At 34.7% G+C, this 21217-nt stretch overlaps 1 protein-coding gene across 1 annotated transcript in view; it reads left to right on the top strand.

Annotated features, from left to right (window-relative positions):
- The window catches only part of MALRD1 (MAM and LDL receptor class A domain containing 1), a 200688-nt gene that overhangs the window by 43171 nt on the left and 136300 nt on the right, over positions 1–21217 (top strand). The window contains exons 14-19 of the mRNA XM_051609180.1: positions 5912–6064; positions 6204–6309; positions 6987–7354; positions 8729–9141; positions 18215–18302; positions 20612–20788. Coding sequence (XP_051465140.1) covers positions 5912–6064; positions 6204–6309; positions 6987–7354; positions 8729–9141; positions 18215–18302; positions 20612–20788 — 1305 coding nt within the window. The remainder of the gene's footprint in view (positions 1–5911; positions 6065–6203; positions 6310–6986; positions 7355–8728; positions 9142–18214; positions 18303–20611; positions 20789–21217) is intronic.

Here is a 21217-nt window from a genome sequence, read left to right as displayed (position 1 = left end):
ACACTTGCATGCAGAGACAGAAGCAAAATATCTTACACCTACTGAAAAGCAAATTCCACTGCCTTATCTTCAGGGTAAAAGGGTGCTCCTATTCTGGCTGTCGAATACCTAATACACAGTAAGTGCCCACTTACCTACTCTTTTTAATCTTGAAGTGAAAACAGACGAAAATATAAAATAACTGTAATCTGTCAAACTGCTGCTTCTGGTCCTCTTGAATATTCAATACCTTTCTATGAGCACAGGCACAGCCAGTGGTAATACTGATGGATTATCTCTAGTAAATATCTAAATTGTTTCTTTTTTGGAAACTTTACAAGTATAACAGAAAACTTAACTGTTGTGTTTTTAAGGCTTCTCTGATCCTATATTACAGTTGGATTGAGGGTAGTTAGGTACTTGTAGAAACTTTAATTTACTTCAATTACTTTTCCTACGTATTTACCCATCGATCATGAAGATACTGGTTTTAGAAAGGGGGGCTTTTTAAAATGAAGTGTGTCTGAAGTATGAATATCAGAATAAACTAAGTTAAAAAAACCAAAACAACAAACAAAAAAAAGGAAAGCTATATCTTTCTTCTCACTTGCATGCTTTCCACAAATCTACTGAAGAAAAAACAGTGATCCTTGGCTTTTTGCTTCCCCATTCACAGAATGTGTGTTTTCTAATGTGTAGTTTGAGATGCAAGCTAGTAGTGGTCCAACATCAAACTTTGGCTTCTTGAAATTTTTATTGTGAGCTGAAGACAGAGAAACCACCACAATAGGAGATCGTTTTTTGTGACAGACTTGCTCCCAGCTGTGGAGCAAATAGCAGGATGCTGTATACAGCACCTCACCTCTGAACTGGAGTCTGGCAGTGTAGTTTTAAGGTAATTTTGATAGTTTTTCACATAAGTGTTCAACTATTGTGGAAAATATTATATAATTTAAGAGATTCAGACATTAATATCAGCTGTTTCTTCTCAGTTATGGTGTAATTTAGCTCACTTCATAGGTGATACTACATTCCATCTGCTGTGTACATTACTATATTCAAAAAAGATAAGTACTTCTTAGAATTTTAATTATATATGTTTTTTATTTATATATTGTTTTCTGATTTTTGAAGGGGAAACAGAATCTGCAGACACTAGTTCTTCATCTTTTTACTGTCCATTGGGACTTTTTCCATGTGGGGATGGACAATGTATTTCATTGGACAAATTTTGTGACTTCACATCTGACTGTTCAAATAACCATGATGAATCCAAGTGCCGTAAGTAAAAACTTTAAAAATCTAGGTTGTTAGACTCCTGTGAGTATGCTTGTTTGTCCTATTTGCCAAGCTTTCATGACTTCATAAATGTAATTTCATTAACAGTAGAAGCTCTTGAGAAATAGTTACTTCCATTTGATCTATTCTGAACTTTTCCCTTTTATTTTCTGTAGCACCTACTTCCTTCTGAGCGTTAGAAGTAGAATAAAGGTCTTTGATTAATTTTTTAGTAGAAAGTGTTGCTTAAAATTCAGTATTTTATTTTATAACCCTTAAGATGCTAGATAGCAGGTATAGCATTATACTGAATAAAATATTCAGATATTGGAAGCTGATTCAGGAAACCATTGTAAAATAAACCAAACAGAACTTGTTCAAAGACTCTCACACATACAAAATGGCACTAGAAAATGTGAGCAAAATATATTACGCATGGACATATTTGGGAGTTCCGTGGCACCATTGTGTAAGATGCCTCTTCTTAAAGGGTAAGATAATCCTGCAGTTAGATCTGAGAAACAGTGAGTTAGAAAACATTAAAAAGGCAGTTGTCACAAACTTGTGTTCAAACTGTGTGTTTTGTATACTTAATTTTGATGTGAAGATACCACAGCTAGACTGGTAAATAAAGCATCTGTGCACTGACATGGTCAAAGATGTAGCAATTTAGGTTGTGTCAACATTTTCTGTGTTGTGTGCTGTGACTCTTGCCTGTGCTATGTGCCTCTACATGTGGGAAAATGGAGGTGGTAATCCAGTAATACATAGGTGATGATTGTTTATATTTCAAACCAACCTTCCTTTTAGCTCTTCAGCCTGTATTTCCTTTTCAACATTATATCTAAAGGTGAAGACGTATGTCTGCTTAGATCTCAGGTTATCCTTAATCAGAAGCTTCCTACAAGGCAACACAATTTATCTTTATTTTTTTTCTGTAATTGCATTACTGCAGAAGCTTTAATTATATCCAAGTCTCAGTTGCCCAGACTATGCATTAACAATGCCTAGCTAAAGATTAATCTATGGAAGTGTTATGTTTATGGTGATCTTTGCTATAAATATATTGCTTACTTATAAATCGTTGGCTCGGTGAGTGTTCATGCTGCAGTTCGTAGAATGGGAAATAGAATGTAGTCACCCAAATGTCTCTGCAAGTAGTTTGGCATGTTGCCTTTCAGTTTTTTATTCTGGTAGTCTACAGCACTAGAATATCTTTTATAATTCTTCCAGAAATTATATTCCACCATCTTTGTGGTTACTTCTTTCTTATTATGCATTACAGTATTCCAGTCATGACAGGATGGCAGAAATGTGCTGGAACCAGTGTTAAATCCATTCTTGTCTTATTACTTTCTAGATTTTGTTCTCTATAATAATGCAATTGGATGCAAAGAGTTCATTTTTCTCAGTGACTTTTCCTAATTTATTATGTTGGCTAAGCACAGATGTTTCATTAACACTTACAACTGCTTTGTTCCTTTCTCCAATATTAGTATTTTTTTCCATGATGTTCCATCTTCTGGTGACTGCATGTTTCTTAACCTTGCTAATGTAAGTCTTCCTCTTAGTATGAGAACCAGGGAAGGATATTACACGGTCTTAAGATATATTTCTCAATATTTTTCATTTAAATCTTTTAATCTTAAATTCTGGCAAGATTATTTCCTTAGATGCTTGGGTCCACCAACTCCACTGAACAAGCAGGGACTCCATGCAATTTTCTCATCTCAATGCCAAAGTAATTTCTTGACTTTCATCACCTTTCAAATGAGTTCTTCTTCCAGTCAGGGCTGGAGGAATGTACTTGTTCTCCCTTTCTCTGAGTGTTTTTCTTATCTCAGTGTAGATTTCTGAAAGAAACTGTCCTTGTTATTTTTCTTAATATACAGGCTTGTCAGTGAGTTTGTTTGCTCCACTGACATCCTCTTTGGTCTTAGAACAAGATTCATGCTCTTGATCCTGATATGTGATGAGATTATTCTTTCTTCCAGGTTTCTAGTTGCGTTTTGCAAAAATACCTGTCTTGGATTGAAAAAATAATGCAAATTTATTCTGATCAGTTGAGAAAAGAAACAAATATACATATATCAACTACTACCTTTTCTATTTCTTGAGTGCCACTACTCCTGACTATTAGTTCACAGCTTTTCTTCTACAGCTAACTAATTTACTTTGACTTTTAAAACTATTATACATAATTCCATGCATTAAAGCAGAAAAGTGATTGCCTTTTTCAAGCTGGAGATTTACAACAATGACCTAACATACTAATCACATTATATGTTTGTGCTCTGAAAGATCCATGTTATGGTGGGTTCACCCTGAGTGGATGCCAGGTGCCCACCAAAGCTCCTCTGTCACTCTTATCCTCAGCTGGACAATGGTCAGGAAATAGAACAGAAGGTTCATGGATAAAGATTAGGACACAGAGAGATCACTCAGCAGTTACTGTCATGGATTAAACAGATTCAGCTTGGGGAAATTAATTTAATATATTGAAATAAAATCAGAGTAGAGTAACAAGAAATAAAAAGAGAAGTCTTGAAACATCTTCCTGCAACCCTGGGCACAGTTTCTAAAAACTTCTCAATGAAGCCACCCCTGTATCCCCCTGATACCAAAACTTTGCCAAGCAAACCTGATATGAATATACAGTATAACTTCTCAGGTCTATGTACATTGCATTTAGTGGAGCATAATGGGACAACTAGATAACTGAAGTGTTAACAAGCATCAATAGCTAAGAAAATTTCACCAGGTTCTACAAGCATTCTCTGTTCTTGCAGTGTATCTTTCCTAGATGTCAAATACTTGGTTTGACATTTAGCTGAAGGTTTCAAGATTATGTTATCTTAATGTATTCATGCATTCTTAAGTTAAATGTATGGTCTGGTGCATTCTTTTTTTCATATTTTGTCTCTGTTACAGTGTACAGATACTAAGTCTGGACTCAAACTTTACAATTTTGTTTATTTGTCTCTTTTGGTGTAACTATCTGTGTCCAAGGTTTGTCAAATTTTTTGTTCCTATTCTAAGAATATGGTACAGTTTCTTCTACCAAACAAAAAGTAAATCAGAAACAGCTCTCCATACTCCCTTACCACTGTGTTCAGTCAGTGGATCCTGAATGTTTATGCATAATTTTTTATATTCATTTTATTCTATCAAAGCATCCCATTAAAAATAAATAAATAAATAATAATAAAAAATTTCCTTCCTTCCTTTCTTTCAGAAATTGACATTTCTGACTCACGTACACCATATGTATGGCAATCTTTATTTTCTTTGATTTCTTAAATTCTCTATTTGTGGAATGATTTTACTATTTTTTTCAAGCGGTATTGATAAGTCTCTGCATTTATATGTGCCTTGGTCAATAATCCACAAAGTCATATATGTTTAGAAGACCTAACCAACAATATTGCTAATACTAATACTAACTTGCCTGGGTAATGTTTTTTTCATTTTTTCTTACAAATAATGTATAACTTAATGTGACACGGTTCCTTAAGAATAACAAAAAGAAAAAAAAAATAACGAAAAAACAACAAACCTGAAATAAAATCCAACAAAAATCCAGAAACCAAAACTGAAGAAGCTGCCATATCTTCCATCAAAAACAATTTACATAATCCTTTTTTCCAGGACACTTAATTTGATTCTGCAATGTACGTTTTCTACACCATGATGATATGGCTACTTAAAGTTGGGATAAGACATTATAAAAGAATGGTAGAATTCTGACAGTCATATCTGAATATTTGTTTACTTATTCTATGTGTATAATTAATAAGTTATTACTTTAAAATTATTGAAATAATTTTCCTAATTTTTTTTTGTTACAAGCATGCTGTAATTATAGAACTAAAAAAAATAATATTGTGATTTAATGAGGATTTTTTTTTAAGTACAGAAGAGGGAAACTTACTGTTTCTTTATTTTAACACAATAAATATTTGTCAATTTACTTTCATTCATACATGAAACCCTTCCTCTCCTTTATTTCCTTAATTTTGTATTACACACCTTTAAAAAATAACACTATTTTAAATGAAGGATTGAAGAATGCAGATGAATATGTTTTTCTGTTCTTTTTTACTGCAGTATTTTGTATTTCAGGGATTTCTTCCTTCTACCAATATCACAGCGTCTCAGTAATGCTCAATATTTAACTTGATTCCTATTATAACTAGAGGAAGAATTTTGTTATCACTAGCAAACTTGCTAAAGTTCAGAAAATAAAGGATTTAATTTCTGGCTCCAACATCAATTCCCTAAAATATCTTGCAGAAGTCTTGTTTCTGTTTTGTGTGCTCTGTGTTCCTGTTCTGTAACATAAGGATTCTGAGTCCTGCTGTCACCTCTTCCTAGCCTGGTTTTTGTCCTTTGGCAGCAGTGCCTTTAGAAGGAAGGACTTATTTTACTGAATACATTGCATATAACAATGGCATGCTTGTTCCTATGGGACTGCTGTTTTACCCAACTGTAATGAAACCAATACCCCACCTTGTACTCTGTCTCCTCACACCTCTTTCCTAGATGTTTTTCCTAGAATAGCAGTAAATACCATAAACATGTTATTTCCTTTCATGCTGCAAACTTTGTTTAATAATGTCAAGTGCAGAGATAGTGAAATGTCTCTTCATTTCAGCTGCTGTATGTGACTTCGAAAGAGAGAACTGTGGTTGGAGAGAAACTGCAAATGGAGATGATTTTGACTGGGTAAGAAGTTCCAGTAGTGCTCTTGCACCCGCTTTTCAGAAGCAAGCTCCTTCACAGGATCACACCTATAATAAATCTGAAGGTAAGACAAGCCAGGCCCAGAAACAGAGATAGATATACCTTCTCTCTAATCAGATTTTAAATGGGGACAATGAATGCTTTACAAACTTTTAGAAACACTTTCTTTCTTCAACAGTTGTTCTCTATTTCTATTTTGATAGGTCACTTTATGTTCATTCTGAAAAAAAGCAGCAGCATTTCACAAGTAGCTCAGCTACGAAGCCCAAAGTTCAGGCAAAGTGGATCAAATTGCACATTGTCATTCTGGTATGAAACATTTAGATTAAAAATTTATGAATCATGTCACTTTTTTTGTCTTGAACTGAAATTGAGATTACAGTTTGCAATAGACACACCTTCCTTTGCAGCATTTATACATTTACATTTTTTAATCATATAGTCTTCATTGTGAACAACATGCAGAATCACTTCCTGGTTCTGTTCTGGTTTTGTTGTATGATTGCTCACCTATGTATACGTTATTTTTTACATGCTTTAAGTTCCCCCAAAAATGCTGTAAAAATGCAGCATGTTAGCAATAACTAACATAGATAGAAGCCATGCTTTTCTATTCAGTAAGTGTTCTGCTTTTCCATCTTGAAACTTTACAATTATGTATTGAATTAAATTTAAGAAAACCCCCATATTGGGCATCTGAGTGAGCAGTGTTCATTGCTTAATATGAAAACAAATGTGTCTCTTTAAGTTGTGGCTTATAATTTCATTAAGGACTTTTATTCTCTCACAATATTCAGTTCTTGGAAAAAGTGCTAGACTGTTCCAACAGCCTACCATTCCATCATACAGAAATCTGATTGAATTACAGATAAATTGGAAATAGGCACTGTGGACTTCCTAGATTTTATGGAGCTATGACAGAAAATTATACTTAATGTGGTTGTTTCTTATCATTTGTACCCTTAACTTTTCTGTTATCCTTTTAGGTATTATAATTATGGACTGTCAGTTGGAGCAGCAGAGATGCATCTGCTTGTGAAGGGGCTGAAACAGCCTACTGTCCTCTGGAGGGCATATTACAATGAGGGAAACCAGTGGCTGCAGGCAGTCATTCAGCTTGGTCGCCTTTCACATCCTTTCCAATTATCACTTGATAAAATCAGTCTGGGTTTTTATGATGGTGTCTCAGCAATTGATGATATTACATTTGAAAACTGTGCTCTTCCACCTCTAGCATTAAGTTGTGAAGGTCCTAATCATTTCTGGTGCAGAGACACAAAAGCATGTATTGACAGTTTATTGGTCTGTGATCTCGTGGATAATTGTGGGGATGGATCAGATGAAGACAACTGTAGTAAGTACTTTCCATTATTGCTTACTTTCCATCAAACTAAAATGTACTTACCAAATTAATCCCTGGAGTAAAAAAACCCACAGTTCTGCTACAGACTATCAATGTCACAGCCAGTGATGAGTCAACTGAATATAGGTACTGATGGAGCAGACTGAAAACTTTTAATGTCAATGAGTTACAACCATGAGTAAATGTAATTCAATCTCCTTTATTCAAACAAGTCATACTTCTTTAACTTCGTGAAACACATACATGCATTACAAGTTTATTTCAAAACAGAGGATTCACAATTGGCCAGTTGATTTGGGTTAACATGTTGGGTTTTATTATGGACTGAAAGGGATGTATGTCCTATATCTTTATGACCTATGAATCTTTCTACCTAGAAAATGCTAAAATATCTGTACTAGAAGATATTCATCATGCTGGTTAGAATTGTCTTTTTCAAATAAAGAGCTTGTAAGACCTGAGGAAAAGCTATGAGTAATTTACATTTTTGACAGTCACCTTGCAATGTTGAAGAGTGTTGTTGAAAATTTTCTCCCCAAAGCATGAATTCATCAATTTTAAGAACTCAAGAACATTAACAGAAAATTAACTAGCAGTTGCTTATCACATCCTGATGTAACAAAATTATGCAAATCACAATGAGTTTGAGAAACAGGGGACACCTTACATGCTTGAGGGGATACAAGCCTGCACTAATATTTACTGAATATGAACTAAAATACTGATCTGTATCCAGCCTATTTCAGTTTTCACACCTGTAAAATGTCTGTCTTCTTTGTAACCCATTTTGAGGTGTATAGTAAAAAAATATTATATGACTTGTAGATTTAAACATCTTAAAAAAAAACCCAGCTTAACTAAAACATAAAAATAAAAACTACTTTTTCTGAAACTCAACTCATTTTTAGGACTACTTCTGCCAGGCGAAAACATATTAGGTCACTTATTACACATACCTACAAGATGGTATCTTGTTGTTTATTTCATCCAATTAACCTAAGTTTTAAACTAGTTAGTCAAATTTCAGCTAAAAAACTCTGCATGCTTTACGTCTAAAAATACAAAAATGTTCTTCACAGTTCTGTTTGTTCAATGAATTAATTATCTAGAGGGTTTTTTATATTGGAAGAGGAGATAATTAAGTAAGGATTTTTATTTTTTTCCCTCCAAGCAAGTCTATATTTATTCTTCAGATCTGAGTGTTTGCAAGGAGAAGATATGTCTTTTTCTCTACATTAGAAAGAAATTTTTGCAAGGATACAATTTAATTTTTTTTATTATGTCAGAAAGTTAATGAAAGTATATTAAAGCACAATGAACATTTGGTACTGCTTTCATTGACAGTCTGCTCTGTTTACATTTCAGACCCTGACTTACAGTGTGACTTTGAAAACGGGCTGTGCAATTGGGAGCAGGATGTTGAGGATGACTTTGACTGGATCAGAGTACAGGGTACAACCCCCACAGTTAATACAGGCCCATTGAAGGACCACACAACAGGCACAGCCAGGGGACACTATCTCTACATGGAATCCTCTGAGCCATACCAGTTCCAAGATAAAGCAGTTTTGCTTAGTCCTCTCTTCAACCCTTCTGGCAATGGAACCTGCATTTTCCGCTTTCATTATCATATGTTTGGAAGGCAAGTTTACAAGCTGTCAGTCTTCCAGAGAACTGTGAGTAACACCAAGGGGAGACTGTTGTGGTACAAGTTTGGAAATCAAGGGAACAGATGGATCAGACAGACACTCCACATCAGCAGCTCTAAACCATTTCAGGTATGATGCTTCTATATTGTGAAGTGTTTATTTGCTGCATCACAAAACACTGGGACTATATAAACAACTGTGTAATCTCAAAGCTGTTAAATTGTCTGATCAAATTGATTTTGATATACAATTGTAGGACTCTTTTAGGAAATATGTCTGAGATTTTTGTGGAATTTAGTGTGCTCTCTAAAACACAAAATTTTACTGGTTTGAATAGGAACATCGAGTATTTATTGTACATGCTAATTCTGTTTTTCAAGTATTTAGTGAAACAAACTTATCTGAATCTGAAACAAACTAATCTGGCACAATTTTGCTGCATTAATGAAAAAAAAAAAAAAAAAGGACTATTAAATGGAATTTTCTTCTCTATGACTTACTTTTCCAGAGTTATGTGTTAACCTTCCCTCATACAATGTCAGAAAAAATACCAGTTCAAAATACAGAGGTGTAAAGCTAAGCCAACAGTCAAATATAATTTGGAGAAAGATATAATAATTCTAAGTTACGGCTACAAATCTTGATTTATTTTCTCACAATTTAAAATTGTGTATATTGTTTACCTTTCACTATATATGAACTGTTTATTCTGGCTGGGTTAATGAGCATGCAGGTTTATTAGAGGAGACATAAGTTCACTTGACAGCAAACTAGTTATAAAATTAACTTTAAAAAAGCCCAAAACATATTATAAATAGAAACTTATTCCTTTTAAATCTGGTATAGTATACAATTTTCTGTAGAATATCCCACATGTATTTCCCAAAATACTATTTTTGGGATGAGAGTTTTGTCCTCTTTGCAAGAAAAGGTCCTAATATTACTGTGATTGCACAGAGGCACCTGGAAGGAGAGTGTTCATTTTTTGTCTAGACCCTTATTTTTCAAGTAAGAAAACATACCCCACGTTTGGTAGTTTGTCTAAACTGCTATAAACCCATGTGTCTCTACATTTGCTGAGGTTTAACAAGGTCTGTTCAGTAACTGAAAATATTTTTGCTGAATTAGTGTTGTAAGGTTTTTTATTGCACTTGCTGAGTTCTGTGTCGGGAATGCAAAGATCTTATATTCTTTTGATGTGGTTTTGTTTTTTTTATAGTAATTGCTGAGGGGCATGAGGTATAAGGTATCATTTGATAGTTTGTTCTGAAGAAATAATTCAATCTGATTCAATTCAAATCCGATGTTTATTATTGCAGAATGTGCTTCTCTTGATGGAGCTTGCTGTGTCACAACCCTGCAGAACTCAGAAATTTTGAAGAGAGCAAGTCATTATTCTGTTGCTAATAAGTTCTCAAGTGTTGACCTCTTTCCAAGCTTCCTTTTAAGTGCATAGTGTTTGTTAATCCTTCCAGGGCTAAAGATGTGTGGGGAAAAGATCTTCACACTCTGTTACCACTTTTTCTCTGAAGCAGTATTTCTGCTGAGATGTGTACTAGAACAGCCTTTCACTTTTGGGCTGTCTGCTGACTGGGTAACCAAATTTAAATTGTAGCCTCTATGTTTACTGTGTTGTGCACCCCACACTTTACGAAGTTAGTGGTTCAGTGTTTCCACACCATGTGCTTGAAATCTGGCAGACCGCCTCCATGCCTCAAGGACAATATTTAGTTTCACTTCAGAATTGATTTTTCCCCTTGAAAGTTTGAAAATATGGTAGAACCTTTTTGAAAATGTGATCCAAATGTGTAACTTCACATCCTAATCTCCTTTTTCATCTCTAGCCAGAGCACCTTGGCAGCTGTTTTAGGATTTTCAGAGATTCCTAGTAAATAGATAACTTTAGACTCTAAGACTAAAGATTACTAAAGTCTTTGTAATGCAGACGTTTATTTTGCTTTTTCTCTTCAGAATGTAAGACATGATCATATATCTGAGATCTCTGCTATGACCTCTTACTCTTCTCTGTGTGTGTAAGTCCACCATTTGCCACATTCCAAGAAAGAATCTCTATGAATAATAAATCTCTCCAATTCACATTTTCGGTTTATTTACTAGCATGGAAAGCTGATTTTGAGAGCATATAAATAAGTGTGTCTCACACCATCTGCAATGTGGAAGTGTTCAATATGACTGTAATTACAGCTTTTTTGTTGTTGCTTTTGTTGTAAATCCTGGAACCCCCTGGGATTCCCACATGCCATCTCTCTTTTAGGTTCCTCAGCTGATAGGATCTGGTGTTGTTGCCACCTGGTGCTGAACTGGGAGCAATTCTCTGTTGCAATAAGTGAGCATCATTTCTAGATTATATAGCAGAAACATCTTTGAGAGTCACTAGAGTCTCCTTACCCTTGAAGACATAAAGCAAAGAAAGCCAGCCTTCGGGAAGGCTTCATTTTACTCTGCTACAAGAGCATATTCAGCGAGTGAAGCATTACAAGTGCCGTCAGTCCCAGCTTAGACAGTTTTAGGATGGTCTGTTGTACAATTCATTGACAAGGGATGTTTTCGGTACAAGGAAGTAGGAATGGGATCAATAAGTAAATTGGCAAATTGTTGAAAGAAAAGTCTGTTAAAGGTTTCTAACATACCAATGAAGCTATAACCTCCCACTTGCGATAGGCTGCCAAGAGTCTGGGAGCTACCACTGCCTGTTTTGCTCTCCTTATGGATGTGGCAGCATCCACTTGGAGACGCACACTGCAGTTAGCAAGACAGCTAACCTACCCCCAGCACATCTGTTCTCATGCTGTGAGGCACTGGGCTGCAGTTAGCTTTTGGTACATCAAGAGGCTTATCCTTTTTAATATTCTAAATATGATTTCAGAGTTCCTGCAGTTGCTTTCACCCTTATTGAACCAGGTTTATTGTTGTCAAGTGTTGTTAACCTCCTGCCTTGATTTGATTGTCTGCTTGCTTCCTCATTCACGGCCTCATTTTCAGTGCGTGCTGACATACCATTAGGAGTCTGTTAATGTTTAGTTTAGAACTTCTCTAGGATGTTTGTTACATCTCTAATACCCACTTGCCATCATTTTTCTGTTATTGCTTTTGATCCTTTCCCTGGTAGCAATTTTCACACAAAGATTTATTCATCATGGATTTCCACATTAGCTTCAATTTTAACTTTATGGGAACTCTATTTCTGGGAATTATTTTTCGTCACGTCTGATCTGTACGTTGGCTTCTTTCAAGCCCAATCACTGATTGCATGTTGCATGTTACCCTTTGTTTTTCAGATTCACATTGTGCTATTGGTTTCTGATCTGTTTATAGTCATAATTCTCAGCTTTCTCTTCACTGTGGCAATGTAAAGCCTGTGATTGCTGGCTGACCTATACAGTTTGGAATGCTGTTGCTTCTGGAGCAACTGTTTAACAACTGGCTAATAGATTTATATTGGCAGGGATGTGCTACCCATATTTTTAATCCCCATTGATTGTAGAATCACAGAATGGTTTGGGTTGGAAGGCACCTTTACATATCATCCAATTCAACCTCACTGAAATGAACAGAAAAATCTTGCACTAGATAAAAGGTTGGTCAAAGCCCTGTCCAACCCAACCTTGACCACTTCCAGCGATGCACCATCCACAATTTATCATGGCAACATGTTCCACTCGATCAGTGTCACAACCAGAAATGGGTGATGATCTCAAAGAAAACCCTGTTTTTATACAGGAACATCAAAGGGCCTTGTACCTAAGATGTGGGAGAAAGGTTATGGTATGTTCTAGAGTTGTTTTCTTGGGGATTTTTTGGACTAGCTTTGGCCTTGCCCAGTGAACCATGGATGTTTTAGTCTTATCTGTAAATGTACCTTCATGTGTCCAGTATTTTCATTACTTAGTGATTTTTAAGCAATTTAAAATAATAATTATTGAGACTCTTTAGGGAAAGAAAAAGTATAGTTTTGGTATTACAAAGAGTAGAATTGCTAATTGATATATATGCAATTTTTGATCCCTGTAGCTAACTGAACAGAAATTAAATTACTTTTAATTGTCAGATTTAAAAGGGATATTGTCCTTTCTTCTGGTGTTTTGTGTTTTGTTTTGGTTTGGTTTGGTTTTTTTGTGGGTTTTATTTTAACACTTCATATTTCAAATTTAGATTGCTTTTGAAAATAATCTTATTCTGCCATAATCTTGTGAGGTAGAGGACAGTTCTGTAAATCTTTGTAGATTAAGTTAAAACTATGACCTTAAATTGGATTAAATATAGTTTTATCATTATAATTACTAGATAAATGTTTCCCAAGAGGGCAGGCTAACCACATTGTTTTATAAAGCTAAAACCTCAGATTTTTTTAAAGCACTGACTATATACTACTTCTGCAATAATTTTTCCAGTGTTCATGTTACATAGTGAAAAAAGGATATTTTCTCTTGAGTGAAGTTTTTTGTCCTTAATACAGGTAAGAACTGACTCCCAGAATATGTAAACAGCTATTAATATTATGCTTGTCAGCAGTCCCCCTGACATTAGCAGAGAGTCTGAAACAGGATAGAAATGTGATTCTTCCCTGGACTTTAGAGAAATGTTTGGAAAAACATCATAAATCAGCATGAAGGCTCACAAGCTTATAGGAAAATGTGATATAGTGCTTTGCTGAACTATAACTTGTGTTTTTCAGTATCTTGTAAAATCAAGCATCATAAAATGTCAAATATTTGACACAAGATTTTTCATTTTTTAATGTATATCCTTAAAAATGTTCGTAAGAACTCATTTGGACATCTCTGTGAAAGAACTTAATTTCAACTTTTGATGTCTCGAGTCTTTAACTTCTAATGCATTTTTGATGGACACAAAAAGGGTTGACGGACTTTGAAAATGGCCAGTGGCATCTTGAACTCGTATCTTTTCAGTGTGTATCATTGTGGTGTTCTGATGCTGATAATCTTGCCAGCAGCTGATGGGCAGCCTGGACTTGTGCTTGCTTTGGGGGCAGAAGGGCTCCATGCTGTGGTTAACAGCCCTGATTGCCTAGTTATTTGCCCCATGAGGGGGAAACATGGAATACGTGGTTGAATCCCTTCTGCGATGCACCCAGGTTGTGGGGGGTATTTTCCCAAGAGAAGCCATGGTGTAGAAGGTACAGAGGAAAAGTTCAGTGACATGTAGTTGCGATGCAACTACTGAGTGCCTAGATGAGAGATGAGGAAAACGGCCTCAGGTTCCACAGTGCCTACTCCTTTGATGGCAGCTGAGGAAGCAGAGAAACAAAACCAGGGAGAAATAAAAGTACCGTATTTGGACTCATTTATCAAAGAAGCTAGTAAGTCTTATTTGACCTGGACTAAGAACTAAAGAAATGAAAATTAAATCTAAATTTCTCAGATTTTTTTTTTTTTTTTTTTAATATGTTTCCTTGGTAAATAGTTTCTCTTTTTTATGTATTTCTTGAGATATCATTATAGGAATATGTTCATGTGTTCTTGAAAAATCATCCTACAGTAAAACCTTATTGTGGCATGATTGTTGGTTAAAGATATCCTTATAATAAAGAGTTTTGGAGCAAGAAATTTTGATAGATTTTACACAATTCAAGGTTCTATGGCTAGTCGTTTATCTTTACTTACAAAAGTTCCATCATATCATGAGAATCTGGTTAGTTTACTGGATGAAAAGTAATTAGATGTTTTCCTTTATTTATCCATAACATTAAAACATAGGAGTAGTTAATTAAGAGAGATGCAGTGAAATGCATATGTTGTTTAATCCTGCATTTGCTTTCAGTAAGTTATGACAGAAGTTTTCCATTACCAAGTGTTCTGTCCGGTTTTTGTACTATTATACACTTGTTTGGCTGCTCTTTCCTCTTCAAACCAAATCACATGGTTTCTTGGCAGTAATAATTACAGCAAAACTAGTAAAAATTATCATGCTCTAACGACTAACATAATTACAAAGTAACACTGTCAACACTTCCTGTGACAAACCTGAGGCATTGTTTGCCTTAGAACTAATATTACTACTTCCTAGACATTCCAAAATCCAGAATTTTGGGTACCTCACAGTTTTTGGAATTAATTCCATTCTAGTTTAAACTGTACTTGCATGGAAATTAAAATTTTATTTTCCTGACCTTCAGTGGGAATTGGTCAGTGACAAAAATGAGCATTACTGTAAAAAAGGAACATTTCTACAGAACAGTATCACCCATTATAATTCCTCTGTTAACACTTGTCATTATGTTTCTTCACCCTTAAAAAACACTCTTTTGTTCAAAATTGGAAGGGAACATATAATCATTCTAATAATTTTTACTTTTCATAGAGGGTTTTTTTCTCCTTTTGCTACCTTTATAGAGTAACTTACCTTTTGCTGCCTTTGTAGGCTTCGTTCAGACTGGATCTCTAGAGTTCTGAAAACTGGAGAAACTGAGAACTACTTACCCTCACTCAAACAATAAATGATATGTGAAATGAGCTTCATGCTAGACAAGATCCCTGGAGGTTGTTTAATAATAGCTTATGAAGTTTGCAGAATTTCGGCTGTCAAAGTAATTAAAGTGGTCAATGTTTAACCAAAGCTGCAGAGAGACTAAATTTTATACTGCAGAACTAATTCAAAATTGGTTGGGTTTTCAGTTTTAAGTCCATCAGAACATATACCTACATCTGTTACATATTCTGTGTTACTTACTGAGTTCATGCTGTATTATAATGTGTCAGACTCCCCAAGAAGTTATCGAAATAAATTTAATAGTTATTTGGGTTTTTTTGGTTGGTTGGTTGGCAGATTTTAAAGCAACACAATCAACATAATCAGAACAATAAAGAGGTATTCTGAATTGAAATGCCCCCACTGAACTGTGTCCTGACACTTCTGTCTTTGGATACTTTTATGCCCTTAATAAAACTATTCCTTTATAAGGTGCAGGAAAAGTTGATGGAAAATGATACATAAGGGTGGACTCAGATCATGTGAATGTTGTGGCTGGGGAGATGGGCACAAGGAACTATGGGGAGAAAAGCCACTCATCCTGGGGGCTAAGATCTGTCAGAGCTCAGCACAATCCCACAGAAAAATAATGTAGTTTTGAGGGGGCTTACATTTGTCTTAGTAATAACTGTGAAAATTGAGCTAGCAAACCCTCTTTTAATTTTAGCTCAAGTATCAGTAATTAATTATGAGTAGTTAATAATTCATGCTTTGAAAGCAAAGCAAAAATTGTATTTAAACTTCTCTGTGTTTGCCAGTCAAAATCACACTGCAAGGTATTTTGTTATTTTGGAATAATAAATTTTCTTGCATGGCATTTCCAATTAATAGATGTGTTAATTTTTCCTGCTTCTAAGCATTTTTATGCTATTGGTACCGATACTATAGTATCGCTCTCATTTTAACCTAACTAGGAAACAAAAGACTGAGCTAACTTTGTAAAGAATATTTGTGGATATTCTGAGGGAAAAATAATCCCATAATAAATGAGAGAAGTGAGAAACAATGGTGTCATTTACTGTTACTCATATTAGGTACATTTTATTCTAAAATTACCCATCTTCAGTGTATCCATAAAGAGGGACATATATCCATCTTCTTTTAGCATACTCATTTTTTCTAATAGATATAACCTATAAATGAAGGGTAACCTTTTTTATTTACACTGGTTATGTCAGCAGCGGTAATAAATCTGTTGCTCACATGCAGCTTCCGAATTGAAGAAATAAATTTGTCAGTGTTTGCATATTAAGACTGATATAATTCTCTTACAGTTTTAAGGCCATTCCTTGCACCATTTAATATTTTTCCTCTTGTTACATATTAATATATTCAAGGTGTGACTTATAAAAGCTCTGCATGCATACCCGATTCTTAGTGTCTAGATGAATTACTTTGATACCCTGATGTTACTGAGAAGCTTGTTTAATGCACAATGCTGATTTCTGAAACTGTAAATCCTTTACTGGACTTCTGTTTACTATAGGACAAAAGAAAGACTGAAATATAAAATGTAGGCATATATTTTTGAATGGACATTTGATGTGTGGGTGTTTCCAAAATATCAGTGATATTTGATAAGAACAGTTTAAGGCACCTATCTACACAGAAGTACCTTGCATCTTTGAGTTTGGAGAAGTGCTTCATTATTTGTTGAAAATAAGCTTTATTTACAAATAAGACCACAAATAAATAATTGCATCTAAAATATTAGAACTAATTGTACTGTGAAGCAGTATTGCAGTATTTTTTGCCACTATTTATACATAAATCCTTTGCAGAAATTACCTGTGAAACTGAGGAACAAATGGTGAAAAATATATTTGAAATGTTATGCAGCATTCCAGAATCATTTGGAATCATATGTGTGTGTAAGATGCGACACAGCTATTTTTAAAAAATGTCAAAGAAGTACCTTTAACTTTTGAACTCTGTTGGATCATCAAAAGCATTTCTTTATGTGTTTTAAAAACGTATGGTTTAAGGAGGTTTTATTTTTTATGAATAAGGATTTATAAATTAGTTAAATTATGTCAGTTCTTACTAAATCTCTCCCTAATCACCTGCTTGGATTTTTACCATTCAGCAAGCCTCAGAAGAAAAGAGGCTTATCCAGTCACTCGGAGAGCATTTCACAGATATTAACCTCTCCCTTTCCTTAGCAATAGAAAATAATGAGAAATTAAGCGTATATGATATTGGTAATTCTAAAGAAATAGAAGCAGATTTTTGTTTACAAGGTTCCATATTACATCTCTAACCTGCTTAATTGTTTTCATCCTGTTGGGATTTGTATTAGAGTGTATAGTTTATTCAAATGAATGTTATTATAAATAATAATGATTAATGTTATTACAATAAGTACCAAAGGAGCTAATCATACTATGCCACTTATGATAATGTCTTGCCATAATTTTATATCACAATGATGTTTCAGTGGATTTACACAATTGTGATGCAAACCATTCTGTTACATCTCACTGTGATTAATGTGACCACCAGTTAAAGCTGATATAATTAGTCTCTTTCATAAAGTGTCTCTAAAAAGAATATATCCCCTATAACAAATTTTATCTCATTTTAAGCTTTAACTTCGGTAGATTACTCCTCTATCAATTGATATGAAATATTTAATGAGAAGTGGAACTCTATTATACACTGAAAAATGCATTTGTAATTCTTGTTTCCCTAGATCTTGGTGGAAGGTATTGTAGGAGATGGCTTCACTGGAGACATTGGACTTGATGATGTGTCTTTTCTAGGCTGCACTCTTTACAATGGTAAGCACAGAGTTAAAGTGTACATCTAGCTGTGAGCTGATTCTTTGCTGTCTTTTGTAATTTTGCTACTGGAAAAGCAAAAAACAAATCAAACCGTGACTCATGCCTGCCAAGGAAATCCAGACTTGCTTCCCTGCTTCTCATATCTAGGCATCAGCACAAAACAGTATCTGCTGTGCACATAGGGTCCAAATGAGACCCTCATTAACAATAGTACAGCTTCCAAAGACTTTGAGGTCTTGATTCCAGGAAAGAAAAATAAACTTAACTGTGTGTAAATGAACTGACATTTCATTCAGCAAACTCAGATTGGTATAACCTTCTGCCTCCCCCAGTAGATCTTAAGTTTTCTACTGCTCCAGCTGATCCCATGTTACAGCACACAAACGAGTTTGGATGATCGAGTAGCCAGTCCTCTGAAGTAGCTTCTAGCTAGGGCAGGACAATGTCTACAGAATTGTAAAATACTATGTCCCAAAATTTGTGTGCTTCCAGATACCAGATTCCAGACCTGTCACTTTATCACAGAAGGGATTTTAAGAGGACTGGTGTTAGCTGCAGCAGGAATTACAGTGTTGTATATGATGTGACAGTGGATGTACAGTCACGATCAGGCTGTATAACAGCAAACAATTTGCAACAGTGTCTGAATATGAGTATCCTAGCATTAACCCTATTGCAGGTGCATATTATCCTGCTACTCCAAAAAATTATTGTAGATATAATTAGGTCTACAAGGAATATCAAGTGTATATGGCATGTCCCTTCTGCAAAAAATTATCTCACATTTTATGAAGTTTAAACAGTGTATTACTTCAAATATTTGATATAAACTTTTTAATATAGATTTTTTTTGTAAATGCTCAGTTAATGTACAATGCATTATATTCAAGTTAGAAAACCTCAAAAGGACTAATCAGAAAATCTCTACATGTTTTCAAAGAAGCTATGAAAAATAGTTTAAAAAAAACCAACACAAGAATACAAACAAACAAACAAACAAAAAAAAAACCAAAAAAATTGGAAAGTACAGAGGGCCAGGGTTTCATAGTTCATAAATAAGAAAAAAACCCTCATTTTGTATGGAGAGGTAGAACAAAATACTCAAGTATAATGGTGAACAGACCTGAGTTGGAAAGAGTTTTTGTGTTCTGCACATTTTTTAAAAGTTCTTTTCCCTAAGTCTGTTGTTTGAGTTTTAAGATTTTATGGGAGTATCATTTATTTGATTGAAGTTTGATTCATTTAATGCCATAAATGTATTTTCTATATTACAAAATAAAAATGGTTTCTGCTTGTGGGGAATATATTATCAGTCTTAGTGCTCCAGGTCAAAAAAAAAATCCTTACTGTCCCAGACACATAAGTCTTTACACGTGCTTTTTAATTAGCTCAGGTGCATTGTGCATTACAGCTAATAATTTCATTACATTTCAAGGAGTTATATAATGAAAATTCCTTTTATGGATAATAATAGCAAGGATTTTAAAAAAATGAGAGTAAGTTTGAAGAAAGGTGCATGGCAAAGAACAGAAAAGACAAAGGCCATTGATTTGAAAGAAGCAGCAATGAGTTTGAATGAAAGACAAAGGAAGTGGTGGAACAAAATCACCTCAGAGTAATTCTTCTAATGAGAAAAAAATATTTTTTTTCAGTGATGAAATGACAAGGTAAGAAGCTTACCCAGCAATTTCCACAGTCACTTGCAGTAATCAACGTATTAAAAAAAAAGACATCATCATCAGAAAAATCTGTTAGTCTTGGTTCACAGAGAAATTTTTTGTGATTGTTCTCTCAGTCTCCATGGCAATAATTTTTAGAAATGACTCACTGACTTAATCCAAATTTGAAAAACAGGTGAGAAGTATAAAAAAACTCCCATAAGAGTCAATGGTGCTATTAATGCTGGTTGCCCAGCATGGCCAACCTAGTGTTTTCCACTGAGGAAATGTGCAATTCAGTTCCTGCTAGGCAGTAAGTCACACAGCTTGGCCACCCAGGCATGTTTCCAGTAAAGCTATACCTTTGACAAAGGGTAGGAATGGCAAGGGAAGAAATAATTACAAAACTAGAGTGCCTTTGTCCCATCACTCAACATTCTGGGTTTTTTTGTTTGATTTGTTTTGATTTTTGTTGTTTTGTTTGTGGGTTATTTTTTGTTGTTTTTGTTTTGTTTTGTTTGTTTGTGGTTTGTTTTGGTTTTGTTGTTGGTTTGTTTGTTTGGTTTGGTTTTTTTGGTTTTTGTTTGTTTGTGGGTTATTTTTTTGTGTGTGATTGTGGGGTTTTTTTTGTGGTTTTTTTTTCCAAAGGAAACTTGCCAACAGCCTCCACAACTACCTCAGGAACTTCAGTTCCTGCCACACTCCCCATGAACAACTGCACAGAGGAGGATTTTGTCTGTAGAGACTCTGGCCATTGCATCCAGATGATCCAGAAGTGTGATTTCAGACCTGACTGCTCTGATAAGTCTGATGAATCAGCCTGTGGTGAGTGTACTAAATCTTGTAGTTTGCTACCTTATTAGTTTGCAACACTCATACACAATTTTTTTAACTACTCTATAGTCACCTGTGCAGTTAAGTATTAGCACCTATATGCTATTTTAAATGTCATTTTCCTTAGAAACAAACTAGCATTTTGTTCTCAATGTGGGAATCTGAGACATTATGCATTGTCTGCCATCTAATAGGCTTATTCAGACTTCAGACTCCAATTCAACTTAGTACTGAAATGGGCGAGAAGAGAGAGGAGGAGTCCTCAGTCCCCCAGTGACTGGTACTATGCATGGCATATTTTCTCAGATTAAATCACCTATGACATATTTAATTTTTTCAAATATTCACTAGTCCAGACTGGAAGAGAGAATATCTTTGCAGTCTGATGTTTGGAGTGCACATCTGAGACACTTGGGTCCA

Source organism: Apus apus, chromosome 2 (genome assembly GCF_020740795.1).
Source record: "Apus apus isolate bApuApu2 chromosome 2, bApuApu2.pri.cur, whole genome shotgun sequence".
Lineage (NCBI taxonomy): Eukaryota > Metazoa > Chordata > Aves > Apodiformes > Apodidae > Apus > Apus apus.
This window is presented reverse-complemented; position numbering and strand designations above follow the sequence as displayed.